Source organism: Penicillium hordei, assembly GCF_028827395.1.
Source record: "Penicillium hordei strain IBT 12815 chromosome Unknown utg000006l_segment0_segment0, whole genome shotgun sequence".
In the NCBI taxonomy this organism is placed as follows: Eukaryota; Fungi; Ascomycota; class Eurotiomycetes; order Eurotiales; family Aspergillaceae; genus Penicillium; species Penicillium hordei.
In genome coordinates this window covers 2,294,796-2,308,656 of record NW_026623147.1, presented here as the reverse complement: position 1 = coordinate 2,308,656, position 13,861 = coordinate 2,294,796, and the positions used below count along the sequence as shown (strand labels likewise).

The window sequence follows — 13,861 nt, the reverse complement described above, 5'->3', positions numbered from 1 at the left end:
GCAATTTTTATGGTGGAGATGTTGTTGGAGAGATCGACGACGGCCTAAGGAGATGTGGGTCGGACAGTGAAAGCGGGGAAGGGGGTTCGAGACGAGGGTACGGTTGAGGATACCGAGAAAGACCGTTTAGCACCTATGGAATGGCAGAAGTCAACTGGTTATGAATACTGCATCATTGAAAGAGCACTTTTATCTACCGATACATTTTCGAGCTAAGACATTTTCGAAATAACCGAAGCAGTCAATATTTGTTGGCTGTGGTGTAAAGGTATCCAGCACTTCCAAAGATCCCGAGCAGATGACTGAGAACTTCAAGAAGTCTCGAGCAAGAATTAATGCCATGGACAACTCGGATCTGCATTGATCAGAGAATAAATCCTTGGAAACAGGCTTAGGGATCAAAAAAATTGCAATGTAAACGGCGGACTTGTGAATTACTACATACGGTTAGTTTTACCTTTTGTGGTTTAGCGCCCAATACGCCGTCACATAACCTCCCATTAATGCCGCCGATATAAAAGACCCATCTTCGTTTATGGATAATTGGTAGGCAGTTTGAATCGCACTGAGTCGCGGTAAGGTGTGGGCGTCAAGGTAGATAATTTAATTGAATATCAAGACGGCAAACAATCGGCTGTATGAAGGGGGCGCTTTAGACCTCCAATCTCGAGCTCCCCAGCTGACAATCTGGAAAAAGAAGACCAGCAATCTGATATGCTCCGAGTCGGGCGGCAGTTAGGAGTCCCTTTGTCAATCATTCAACATTGTCGATTCCGTTGCCCATCTCGGACGTTATCCGACATGGGAAACAAGAACAGCGTACCTTCGCCACATACCTGGCTCGACAGCACATCCCCAGGAACAGATTCGCAAGAACTGACTCGTCGTTAGTAGCATACACTCACCGGCCTTGGCCAAGGAGTTAATTTGTCACTGGCTTTGCATTGTAGGGCATGATCCGCATTCGTATACCAGTGGAAGATGGCTCAATCGGGACGAGCTCGAGCGAAACTCTCGCCACGTTATGTTTGACTTCTCAGTGCTGTGTGAGCGGGCTGTTCACACATGTCCGGGAGCCACCAGCGTTGTCAAATATGAGAAGCGAGAAGGTGGATTCAACAGAGTCTTCCTTTTAACAATGGACAATGGACATTGTGTTGTGGCAAGGGTACCTACCGGTATTGCTGGCCCGCCAAGGTTAACGACCAACTCTGAAGTTGCAACGATAACTTATCGTAAGGCTAAGCCGTATCCCCTGTCCTTGAGGGTATAGCTGACATGCTCACTAATTTATGTCTGTATAGTACAATCCAAGATCTCACTTCCGATACCAAAAATTCTCGACTGGAATGACAATCCTTCCAATCCGGCCGGAACTGAATATATTATTTAGGAGCATGTGGCGGGTGTTCAATTACATCAAGAGTGGCATAAAATGAACCCGGAACAATATATGCTGTGCACTAAAGCGCTTTCATTGACAATGAAAAAGATGGCTTCCCTAGACTTCCCGGCCTATGGCAGTCTATACTTCGCAGATGCGCCTCTAGACTCGGACTCAAAGATTCCCTTCGAGCAGGGCTTCTGTGTGGGACCACATTGCAGTCCGGTTTTCTGGAACCGAAATCCGGGGGAGCATGAACTCTACCGTGGCCCAAGTCCCAATTGCGGACCTTGGAGAGATCTCACAAGTTATTGTCAAGGTTTGATAGATACCGGTTTCTCTCGTTTGCCTAAAGAAGCCATCAATAATCGTAGGCTTCTGCTATATCAAGGATCAATTCAAGATCACATCCGTCTATTGAAAACAAGTCGAGAGGTGATACAAAAGTTGATTGAAGATAAACGCATTGAGGACGCTGCTACACTAGTTCTGCTTCACTCGGATTTTCACAAGAGGAATATCTACGTCTCTGCCGAAGAACCAACCGTTATTACTGGCCTGATAGATTGGCAATCAACTAGCATTGAGCCCGCGTTTATTTATGCCAACGAGACACCTGATTTTGCTGCACTCCCAAGGGTCACCGAGGAAGATCCACTCGAGAACGAACAAAATGAAACCGAAATTTCAGGACCAAAGGAACGAGAACTAAAAGATGCCTCCGTCTGTTATCAAACATATGATGTGGTCATGACAGCCCTTGTTCCTAAGCTTCGCCCTGCAAGATTACTTGATCCGACCCTTTTTCGACTCTTCCACTACTGTCACACAACTTGGAGAGACTCCGCTGTCGCTGTTCGCCAAGAGTTAATTGAGCTTTCAGCTCGCTGGGCGGAACTGGGGCTAGAGGGCTCATGCCCATATTCTCCCACAGAAGCGGAATTGAAACAGCATGCTCGAGACTATGAAGATTTTGAGGCTGTTCAAGCACTCAAGTCATGGCTAAGAGACAACCTTGATACAAATTCTGACGGGTGGATCTCGAATGATGCATGGGACGCTGCGAGAGTTGCTCATCGCACAGCGTATAATGAATGGATACAGACTGCCAAAGAAGCCGAGTCCCGTGGCGAAAACATGACAGTAGCAAAGGCGGACAAGATGTGGCCATTTGATGCGAGATAGAAACCAGCGATAGGTAATCAAAAAGCCAGCTTGTCACTGTCTCTAGTGTCTAGTCTAAACCCAGGTTCTGCCCTTACGTTAGTTTTTCGACATCAGGATATGACGGCCTGGTGTTTGTTTCTGCCTGACCAGGCAATTTTAAGTAAATCTCGCCAGCTTTGGGTGCGTAGCTCCTCTACGTCTGAACGGCTCCTTGGCTGTTGTAGGTGTTGTAACAGTATAATAAACCGTACAATATTGATAGTAGTAGTCCAAAGGCAATCCACAGTCCTCAATATATTTACCTACGTGGCATCCGCCAAAGCTCGCTGCTAATTCTTGAACGTCGTGCTCCAGTACACCTGTATGGACCCTTTACTCCTCCCGGCAAAATTCTGTGCGAACTGTCTCATCACCTTCAACCAAGCAAGATTTTGTTCTTCCCTGAGCTGCACCAATAAAGATACCTCTTCCTCGGACCATAGTAAACCTTTTCTCATACAAGGGATATGTTGAGCATCAACTAGTTCGATATTTGGGCTTGGCTGGTTATAGTCGTATGTGATATCTGGATCTTGGTTTACAATGCCCCTTGTAACACCAGAGAGAAGGGACACCCTAGAGTAGTCTGCGCCATAACCTGTAGCGGGTTATTATTCTCGGTTTAAAACCCTATGAATAACCTATGAATAACCTATTTTAACCGGAATTTACATAAAATCCAAGTCTTAGTATATATAATTTAGCTGATTTATCTAAATTATCTAAATACTATTATTTACGTGTATTCTGGTTTCCATTTTCTGAAATTATTAACTATCACTAATATTAGGAAAATATTAGGAAAATAATTTATATACTAATTCGTTTAATGGTGTTTATTAGTTATTTATATATTTTTATAGTAGTATAGGGGTAGTATTATAGTATTGAATAAATATAGGTACTATAGTAAAAGGCTAGGATAAATCACGTTAGAATCTAAGGTGCCAAACAGTTAACCATCACAGAAGATAATGACTAACGGCGCTAGGTGCAAAATAGTGCCCTGGGCACGTCGCTAGGTGCACATGGGTTTTCTCTCCTGATTACTTACCCCTAAGTAACCAGAGCCTCCAGCTTTGGGCGCCTGGGACGTTTTGTCTTTTGTTATTGTCAACTGGTGTTGGAAGTCTAGTTTTTATATAGTTCCCTGACAATCACATGAGAGCACCGGGTTCCTGCAGATTAGCCTAAATTATAGTATCCTTGTCTGCATATGATATATGCAGGGAATCTAGATAAGAAGGTAATTGTAAGTATACCACCATGAGAATCCTCAAAATATGAATATAGCTAAGTACTGCGTATAGACCATGCTCCCGGCCCGAAGAGATGGATGATGTCAGGCTCTGCGGGATTGTCGCCATCTCCGAGATCGCCGGGTGAACTTTTTTTTCCCTTTCAATTGCGCCTTTTGCCCTGTTTGATTTTCTATCTCTTCTGTATAGACTCGCTGCTGTCTATTGCATTTTTTACATACTAGAACGTAAAAATCTGCACAAATGTCAGGCATTGCACAGCCTAACCGCGCTGATGAAGTGCAAAGCGTGAGTCAAACTCCATGTCGCAATGATCTGCACCCCGCCAGATTCTTTATCCGATTTTCTAATCCTAATACGATATGCCCAGCTTCTGAAAGCAGTGGAAGACCTTCTCATACCCTTTATCCGATCCGCAGACGAGGATCCTCGCGAGTCCTCGACACAGAAGAATGGCACCAACGGCACGAATGGACATACTGGACTGGCTGGGACCTCGTTGGTAGACTATAAGAAGCCGGAAGAGCTGCGGGATATCCTCCAGCTCGAGATCCCAGAGAAAGGCACCAAGCAGGAAGGCCTCATTGAGGTCTTGCAAAAGGTCCTGAAATACTCGGTCAACACCTGGCATCAGGGCTTTTTGGACAAGCTGTATGCGTCAACCAATGCGCCCGGCGTGGCAGCAGAGCTCATCCTCGCTACTTTGAACACCAACGTACACGTCTACCAAGTGTCACCTGCACTGACAGTCATTGAGAAATATACCGGCCAACGGTTGGCGAACCTCTTCGGGTTGAACGGTCCACGGGCAGGAGGTATTTCCGTGCAAGGCGGATCCGCTTCGAACACCACCTCCATTGTCATTGCGCGCAACAACCTCTACCCCAGCACAAAAACAGACGGAAACGGCGGGTACAAGTTCGTGCTCTTCACGAGCGCGCACGGCCACTACAGCGTGGAAAAGGCGGCGCAAATGCTCGGGTTCGGCAGCAGTGCCGTCTGGCCCGTTCCCATCGACAAAGTCGGCCGCATGATCCCAGCCGAGCTTGAGAAACTGGCCCAGAAGGCGCAGAGCGAAGGCCGAACGCCATTCTATGTCAATGCCACCGCAGGCACAACCGTCATGGGCTCTTTCGACCCCTTCAACGAAATCGCAGCCATTTGCCAAAAATACAATATGTGGTTCCACATCGACGGGTCCTGGGGCGGCTCGTTCGTCTTCTCCCAGCGTCAGAAGCATAAGCTAGCCGGCGCAGAGAAAGCAAACAGCATCGCCATTAACCCGCACAAAATGCTCGGCGTTCCGGTCACATGCTCGTACCTGCTGGCCTCCGATATGCGCCAGTTCCACAAAGCCAACACTCTTCCCGCGGGATATCTATTCCACAACGAAGAAGACGAGCCCGCTGCCAACGGCAATGAGTTGGAAGTCGACTCCCCGGAAGTGTGGGACCTGGCAGACCTCACTCTCCAATGCGGTCGACGTGCGGATTCCCTCAAGCTGTTTTTGGGTTGGACATACTACGGCAGCGAGGGCTACCAGCAGCAGATCGACTCGGCATGCGACATCGCCGCGCACTTGGCTAACACCATCGCGCAACATCCCGATTTCGTTCTTATCAGCGAGAACCCTCCGCCTTGTCTGCAGGTGTGCTTTTACTACGCCCCAGGCAAGGAGTTCGTGTACCCGCGCGGCATTGTCTCGGATGAGACACAGCGCGCGAAGAATAACAGCAAGGTCACTGAGCAGGTGACGCATGCCATCGTGCGCAAGGGCTTCATGGTGGACTTTGCGCCTCCTAGTGGGGACGAGGATGCGGCTGGGAATGGGAAGTTCTTCCGGTGTGTGGTGAATGTCCAGACGACTAAGGAGACCGTCGATTCGCTTGTCCGCGCCATTGAAGAGGTAGGTCCTGGCATTATTGAGTCTTTGAAGGCGAGTAACTCGGCCGTTCCACAGAAGCGGCTTGGTGAGCGTGGACACGGGCCGGTTGTCCATCGCGTTTGAGCAGGTGCGTGATTTGTTTTCTTTTGATTTACTTGCGCATATAGAGTACAGCTTATGGACATGAGAGACGGGATACGACATACAAGATTTCTGGTGCGGTATATAAGGCTGTGTATCAATTTGACACCCTAAGAACAAGATGAGCCAATATCTCGGAGCTCAAATGTAAAGGTTGTAAAGTAGTCGGCATAGTTTCAAACTATACCTACATGAACAGTAGTGATGAATTCTGTGCAAGGAGAATAGCCTGGGTATAGAGTGACATCAAAGCCATCAACTGCCAATCTCGGCCCTACGTTCCAATACGGAGCGAGCCTCAGCTTCCGATAAAGAGTCGATATCTAGTTCAGCAAGCACACCGCGTGCACTCTCGTTATCCCTAAACAGCCTCTTCTCCACATCCCATAGCCTTAAAGGCACATCCTCCTTTGCGGAGACGTCCCCTTGCTCAGCCGTACTCAAGCAAAGTATACGAAGTCCTTCGCTGAGCCTTTTGATGGTCTGCGATGAAATGCCCGCCTGGCTAGACGCGCCAAGTGCAGAATCCACAACTTGACTCAGATGGTCGACATCGCTGGCAAGCTGGACTGCTCCAGTCTCGGAAAAGGTGTGTTTGGTTAGGACACTGTCCCAGATATAGCTCTGGACGGACAATAGAAGCTGGCGCGAGACTCGTCGTAGAGGCGCAGTTCCCAGTGCGCGAGAGAGGAAGGAGAGCTGCGTGGACAAGACACGCATTGCATGGGCGAGATCGGAAGTGGGCGAGAGGGGAGATGCCGTCGCTGTGGCAGAGGGGACCGACAGCGTTGCCCATGTGGATACGCGAGAGTAGGGCTTCAGAGCGGCGAGTATATTAGAGGACAAGGTGGATGTGATGATAGTTTCCGAGCGAAGTCGGAGACGACGGTAGGCGGATGCCGTCTCATCGAAGAGAGCGCCGTCGGATGAGGTCGTGGTCTGGGCGCCGTTGTTGTTGGCCACTGCAGGTGAGGTACGCGACGCCACCTCTGCGACAGACATAGTACCAGCTACGTTGCGACCGCTATCTCGGTTTTGTTGAACCCGGTCTTGAAGTTCGGACCAGAGCTCAACGAAGAACACATCGTTGCTCCAATCCTCCATCTTCTTTTCGAGGTATTCCGCACTTCCGAAAACTCTGCAAAGCCTCTCCAGCCCAGCGACACCCTCGACGCTGGCCTGCCCGTCGGCTCCCTGTACAGTACGTCCAAGCGTGGACGTCATCGCTAGGTATGCCTCTAGTGCAGAATAGAGGCGCTCATGGAACTGGTCGAAAATCGTGATTTGAATGTCAATGAGGAACCGCAGCTTCTGACTAAAAGATGACAGGGGCTGATAGCGCTCGGTTATGGTTTCGAGAAGGTCATTCACGCGGATTGCAGCTTTTGTTGGTTTCGTTGCAGTGAGCTCCATGCCGTCGTAATCGATTTCTCCACTGTCTGCGGTGTCGATGATATCTTTGTATCGCGCCAACGCAAAGTCTTTCTCAACTTCAAGCCATCGATCATACCAGCCCTGTTTGGTCAACACTTCCCAGGACACGCCCTTCCAATTGTCGTCCGCATATGGATCTGGCATATAGTTCCATGTTTCTCGAATCTCGTTATCAAAGTTCATCAGTTCATGAATGAAGTGGCTGAGCAATTGAGGGTAATTTGAGATTTGGGGGAGGAACAGGCTGATCTTCCGTCTCAGCATAGGAAGCAATGCAGTGATGTAACTGTGTGATGCGTTGTAAAAGTTCCATTCCAGACTTGGACCGACTGCTTCGGCCCTTTCATCGAAGATGGGTTGCAGATAAGAGACGAAAAACCCGCCGTATTGGTTGACAAGGTCCATTATGTGCGAGAGGAAATATTCCGGCTAGAACCCAAGTTAGACATCTGTTTCTGCGGTAGACCCAGGGCCGAATTACCTTATCCAGTCGGTTTGTGGGCTTGTCTCCACTAAAATGATATTTGAATCGGAGATCAAGATGATGCACCATAACCTCTAACGGGAATAGGACTGGTGGCTCGAAGCTCAGCCCGGAAACCAGTGCGTCACGGCTTTGGAGTTCACTAAGAGGAAAACTGTTAGAATATGCATCCAGGCATGAAGGGACTGATCATACGGTAACTGCAGGTCGATCAACAGTTCAACATCTTGCCTCCACTGGGCCAGGAGCTGGTCGGTAACATTCAATTGTCTTGTCGGCCATTTCAAGTCTTCAAGTGTCTTCTGCAGCCGGTCGCTAAAGTATGTCTTCATCTGTTGTCTCAGTGCAGAGGCTAGTTTGTCTGTATAGTCGACAAGATGGGGAGCCGCCCCTTCGGCAGCAGGCTGGGCGTCCTTCAGTAGTCCGACGATGGTTCGTAGTCGGGCATAGGGCTTCAAAGCGGCGCGTGGTTCGGAGGCAATGTCTGCCAAAGCTTGCTTGCTGTATTGCTGTCTCAGTATCCAGCCCCTCTCGATTGGTGAAAGTGGCATTACCTCAATTCTTCAGCTTCCTTGAGCAACTCCACATATCCTTTGGATAATTCAAGCCGCTGGAGCTTCTCCATGCTCTTTTCCAGACTCCGTACCGCTTCGTCACTGGTTTCGGATTGTGTGATGGCCATTAATCGTCGGTCGATGTCCGCTTGCTCCGCGGTGAACGCCTCAGCCTGCGTTCGAGTAGCTTCAGCATGGTCATTAGAGGTTTTTGTCGCATTTGAAAGTGCTTCGCCAGCTTCCGCTAACTATTTGGTCGCGATTATGTATCAGTAGTGTTTAGAGAGAAGGTCGAGTTTGTGAGGGGCGGTACCTGCTTCCGCTGAAGCTCCTGTTGCGCGCGTAGACTGGAGAGCAGCGAATCTAAACTCTCCAGATCGGCAGAAACCTGAATCTTGTCATTTAAATAATCTTCGACCCGAGTCCGCTCATGCGAAGATAATTCTGTGTGAGAGGCCATCGTTGAAGGGGAAAACTTGACTGCGGAAGCGCGAGGTGTCGCGAATGTTGATCTCCGCCTTTTGATCTGACGTCTTCCGCAGTGGCAACCATGAGCTCTTACACTATCAACACTTTAAATAATGTCCAGTCCAGCAAAGAAGCGGAAAAGAAATGGAGATTCGTCGCAGCCGACTCGCAGTATTCAGTCGTTCTTTAAAGGACAACAGACCACAGAACAAATCAATTTAAAAGTCCCCGATGTCACTGAGCAAACTCTCTCTGATGAAGCTCTTGCACGCAAGCTACAGGCCGAGTGGAACGAGCAGGAAAATACAAGCACACCTACCGAAGATACAAAAGCAGACCCACAGATCAATACAGCTCCATCTACATTAGACTCGCCTGTTTCGCCCCCGGTAGCGCCGGTGATACCAAAGAAGAGCACTCTCTCACTACAGTCATCAGCTGGCACGGAGGATACAATATCCCTTGCTATTCCTCTCGACCAAAGCCCCCAGACCTTCGATGCGAGTCAATACGCAGCAGAACTGCGGTCTCATTGGGCAACAGAAGGCGGGGATGCTTCTTACGCTTTATTGACAAGAGCCTTTGTCCTGGCGAATGCGACGACCAGTCGAATAAAGATTGTCGATACGCTGGTCAACTTTCTTCGGGTTCTCATTGAAGGGGATCCATCGAGTGTCCTGCCTGCTGTGTGGCTAGCAACCAATTCCATATCACCTCCTTACGATGAACTAGAGCTAGGCCTGGGAGGCTCTTCCATCTCCAAGGCACTAAAAAAGATATACGGCCTCAATAGCCAAGGGCTCAAGACCCTTTATGATAAGCATGGCGATGCAGGAGATGTTGCATTCGAAGCCAAAAAACGACAATCCTTCACTTTGGTGAAGCCGAAGCCGTTAAGAATCAAGGGAGTATACCAGTCGCTTCAGAAAATCGCCACTAGCAAAGGACCTGGTAGTCAAGAGACCAAGCAGAGGATCGTCGACAAGCTTCTACAGGATGCGCGCGGCGCCGAGGAGAGTCGATACATTGTCCGGACATTGGTCCAAAATCTGCGAATTGGTGCAGTCAAGACGACGATGCTGATTGCTCTCGCTCGAGCTGTCTTGTATTCCAAGCCAGTCGGGGCGGATTTTGAGGTTCGTCCGCATCAATTTGCACGCTTGAAGAAGGACGAGCTTGCGGAAATCTACAACAATGCGGAAGAAATCGTCAAAGCGTCATACGCTAGACATCCTAATTACAATGATATGGTGCCCTGCTTATTAGAGATTGGGCCCACAGAAGAGCTTTTGGCCAGATGCGGACTAACCATGCACATCCCACTACGGCCGATGCTGGGCAGCATCACACGCGATCTGTCGGAAATGTTGACAAAGCTCCAAGGCCGAGACTTTAGCTGCGAGTACAAGTATGACGGGCAACGTGCGCAGGTACACTGTGACGAGCAAGGGAAAGTCTCTATCTTCTCGCGCCATCTGGAACTCATGACGGAGAAGTACCCAGATCTAGTCTCCCTGGTCCCGCAAATACGGGGAGAAGGTGTGTCCAGCTTTATCCTGGAGGGAGAAGTAGTTGCCGTGGACCGTGAGACTGGCGATCTTAAGCCATTCCAAGTCTTGACCAATCGTGCAAAGAAGAACGTTGAAATCGGAGACATCAAAATCAATGTCTGTCTTTTCGCATTCGACCTCATGTATCTCAACGGCGAACCTTTGCTAGATCGCCCCTTTCGAGAACGCCGCGAACTACTTCGCAGCCTCTTTGTAGAGATTCCAAAACACTTTGGTTGGGTGAAGAGCATGGATGCGACATCAGCGGATTCCGAGACTGTCCTTGAGTTTTTCAAATCTGCTATCGATGTCAAGTGCGAGGGAATCATGGTTAAACTCCTCGATAACCAGCCCAGTGCGAACAGTCAGGTCAACAACAACCTCCCCTACGAAACGGCCACTACAACCACCGAGCAACCGAACCAACATGGAAAACCCAAAGAGAAACCCACCCGACGCAAAGCCCTCCTCTCAACCTACGAACCAGACAAACGCCTCGAATCCTGGCTCAAAGTTAAAAAGGACTACAGCACCTCTTCCGAAACCCTCGACCTGATCCCGATAGCCGGATGGCACGGCCAAGGCCGTAAAGCGAAATGGTGGTCTCCGATCCTACTAGCAGTACGCAACCCGGAAACGGGAACCCTAGAAGCCGTAACGAAATGCATGTCCGGGTTCACGGACAAATTCTACCAAAGCAACAAAGAAAAGTACGCGCATGGCAGCACGAACGTCATCTCGCGCCCCAGCTACGTGGAGTATCCTGGCGAACCAGATGTGTGGTTTGAGCCGTGTGAAGTATGGGAAATGGCTTTCGCGGATATCACGCTCAGTCCTACGTACCCGGCTGCCATTGGGCTGGTTAGCGATGAGCGCGGGTTGAGTCTGCGATTTCCACGGTTTATTAAGGTTCGTGAAGATAAATCTATTGATGAGGCTACCTCATCGGATTATCTGGCGTTGCTGTGGCGCAAGCAGATGGAGCGGACAGGGGAAGCTGGGGAAGTTGGGGAGGTTTGTCTGGAGGAGGGAATAGAGTAGATGGGGTTTTGTCTATGTCGAATACGATAGTGAAATGCTATGTACATTGCCCTCGACCATTCTCACCCAGCCGCTAGGCTGATATATGTGCGAGTTGCCATTCAGATTAGTACTTCAACCTTGCGGGAAATCTGACTGCATGCTTTTGTTTCAAATAAAGAAACCCTCTTCTAGCTATACCGAGAGCTATCGAATATGCCACTCCCAGTCTAGGGAGCAGGCAAGACACCAGCATTCTGGTAGGACTTGAAGGTCTTCAGCCACGTGTCGTAAGTGTCATCGTGACGGGTCCAGCCAAAGCTTCTCGCCTTGCGCACGGTGCTAATGAATGGTGTCTTCATCACGCTAGGTGTGATGTACCAGTTCATCAGGGCGAACGAGTCTAGCTGGAAAGCGTCGGAGTCACCGCCATTCTTGGCCACAATGCTCTCCCAAACAGGGCGCTTATCCTTGGCCCACTCAAGCATGTCCATGGGTTCAGTGGTTTCTGTGGGCTCACTCGAGCCTAGCGGGGCGTTGAAGTAGTCAGCCAGAAGGTGCCAAAGGAACTTCCAGACTATCACATCGCCGTTGTTGTGATTGAACGCCTCATCCTTGCAGCAGTCCTGGGTAGCAGCCCACACGGTCAAGTCGGCAATGCCTGAGGCGCAAGACTGGATCTCGACCCGAAGGTAGCTCCTCAAGCTTCCTGGCCATTTGGGAGGCACGCCGAGCTCACGACAAATGAGGAAGTATTGAGCAATGGGAAGAGCCTCGTTGATGCCAATGTCTGTTATTCATTGCGTCAGCCACATAGTAATGAAAACATTTGGGGTGCCGTACACTGAGAGGCATATCCGATAATTCCCATGGGACGAATGATATTGTAGCTCCAGGTTTGGCGACGCTTTTGGATAGCAAACATGTCATCCTCCTGCTCGTAGTAGAAGATGGATTCAGGTCCATCATATCGAGGCATCTCTTCCACGAGTGGGGATGTCATCTCTCGAAATTGAATTCCATAATGCTAAGTAAGAATTAGAGATTGCAATCTTTGAGACCTGGGGCAAAGGAATGATTCCGGCAAATCGAAGGATCACAGCGTACCTTTCCACCTGTCTGTAGAACAACACGCTGCAATTTCGGACAAGCTTGATCCACGGCTTCCAGATAGTTTCGGAACAAGGGGCCGTTCTTCTCATGGAGTTTAGAGAAGTCGTTGTTGTGGATATACGAGGTGAAGAATGCATGCGTGACATCTCCACAGAGTTCTTTGATCTGTTCCACAATGCTTGCTGGAGAGTTCAAGAAGTCTAGGGCAATGAACTCAACCCTGGGATCGGTGAAGCGAGCGTTGAGTGGCCTGCGTGAGGTGATGATGATTTTCGACCTTTTTTTCCCCAAAATTCTAGTTAGAAAAAGACAAAGCCATCTGAGGGGTCCTATGTCAAGGAATTCGAGATCTCTCACCATTCGGTTTCGGGCCGCCGAGTAAGATATTCAACAATGGCATGACCAGTGATTCCGTTGGCACCAGCAACGAAAGCAACGCCGCTACTAGGCAAACTAAGTGGACGCAGGTGGCTCATGATGGCAAAGAAAGTCGCTGGACGATGTTGATGATGTCGATAATCGGTGCTGGAGAGAAAATTCGGGCTGAAAAGCGACTTGTTTTATAAGCCTCTTGCCATCTCCTGTCAGCCCGGTCGAAACCGACTATGACGACCCTGACCGGCACTAATGGATCTTAGTAAAGGTCTCGATCAAGGTCTTTTTCCTTTATTGGAAATTCTCATGGCGGCAGATGTGGTATGACATCTCGGAATAAGGGAATTATGCGTGACACGCACTCCGACAGAAGATTTTCAAGCAGAAATTGCACACCTGCATCTGTAAACGTGGTGTGGGCTTGATGCAGATAGGTCCACGGATCTGCCCAGGTACCACTAGGCTACCCCATGCCCCCATACCTTTGAACCAATTGCTGTCTAGTTCCATCCTTGGCATTCTACTTGGATAGCACCCATTTTGCGATATGAGCCAGTATTTTTCCACTCCTGCTTGGGATTTTGAAAAGATCAGGACTTTTGGTACGGAGGTAAGCCTTTAAGTACGAAATACATCGTCTAAGGGGCTGTCTTATAGTCTCCGTGTCTCTATACACCCCGTATGCATTTGTCAAGCTGCATGAACCAAAGTACAATGTAAAGATAGTGGATCACGTCTAGAAAGCTGTGCTGTACTTAGGCACCTCTCCTTGGCTTTTAGGTATTTTCCTCCATTTTTTCTGAACCCCCCCACAGGTGGAAACCCTCTTTTTCCGGGATTTTCTTGGTTCTAGATGCCATTTGTTGATCTTGCGCCATTTCTTGCCGGGTAGAATAAAGTCGATATTGTGATCACTTTAGCTTCTTAGGGCCTAGAATACATACTGCTATATACAGACAACTCCAACCGTACTAGGTTCGGTTATAAT

General features: G+C 49.1%; 6 protein-coding genes across 6 annotated transcripts; 4 read left to right on the top strand and 2 right to left on the bottom strand.

Annotated features, from left to right (window-relative positions):
* Positions 1 to 801: 801 nt before the first annotated feature.
* N7537_011515 (uncharacterized protein) lies at positions 802 to 1,393 on the top strand (the record flags this gene model as incomplete). Its single annotated transcript, XM_056902569.1, has 3 exons — positions 802 to 886; positions 951 to 1,235; positions 1,305 to 1,393. The coding sequence occupies 3 exons, from the start codon at positions 802 to 804 to the stop codon at positions 1,391 to 1,393; spliced, it is 459 nt and encodes a 152-aa protein (XP_056747856.1).
* Positions 1,394 to 1,435: 42 nt separating this feature from the next.
* Positions 1,436 to 2,569, top strand: N7537_011514 (uncharacterized protein; the record flags this gene model as incomplete). Its single annotated transcript, XM_056902568.1, has 1 exon — positions 1,436 to 2,569. One exon carries the CDS (start codon positions 1,436 to 1,438, stop codon positions 2,567 to 2,569), a length of 1,134 nt encoding a protein of 377 aa, XP_056747855.1.
* A 1,523-nt stretch (positions 2,570 to 4,092) lies between these two features.
* N7537_011513 (pyridoxal phosphate-dependent decarboxylase family protein) lies at positions 4,093 to 5,857 on the top strand (the record flags this gene model as incomplete). The annotated part of the gene is made up of 2 exons (XM_056902567.1): positions 4,093 to 4,137; positions 4,220 to 5,857. 2 exons carry the CDS (start codon positions 4,093 to 4,095, stop codon positions 5,855 to 5,857), a joined length of 1,683 nt encoding a protein of 560 aa, XP_056747854.1.
* A 273-nt stretch (positions 5,858 to 6,130) lies between these two features.
* Positions 6,131 to 8,807, bottom strand: N7537_011512 (RINT-1 family protein; the record flags this gene model as incomplete). Its single annotated transcript, XM_056902566.1, has 5 exons — positions 6,131 to 7,738; positions 7,791 to 7,935; positions 7,989 to 8,294; positions 8,348 to 8,595; positions 8,661 to 8,807. The coding sequence occupies 5 exons, from the start codon at positions 8,805 to 8,807 to the stop codon at positions 6,131 to 6,133; spliced, it is 2,454 nt and encodes an 817-aa protein (XP_056747853.1).
* Positions 8,808 to 8,928: 121 nt separating this feature from the next.
* On the top strand, positions 8,929 to 11,406 carry N7537_011511 (putative DNA ligase I; the record flags this gene model as incomplete). Its single annotated transcript, XM_056902565.1, has 1 exon — positions 8,929 to 11,406. The coding sequence occupies one exon, from the start codon at positions 8,929 to 8,931 to the stop codon at positions 11,404 to 11,406; it is 2,478 nt and encodes an 825-aa protein (XP_056747852.1).
* A 209-nt stretch (positions 11,407 to 11,615) lies between these two features.
* Positions 11,616 to 12,974, bottom strand: N7537_011510 (SDR family oxidoreductase; the record flags this gene model as incomplete). Its single annotated transcript, XM_056902564.1, has 4 exons — positions 11,616 to 12,175; positions 12,229 to 12,412; positions 12,493 to 12,775; positions 12,856 to 12,974. 4 exons carry the CDS (start codon positions 12,972 to 12,974, stop codon positions 11,616 to 11,618), a joined length of 1,146 nt encoding a protein of 381 aa, XP_056747851.1.
* Between the last annotated feature and the right edge of the window lie 887 nt (positions 12,975 to 13,861).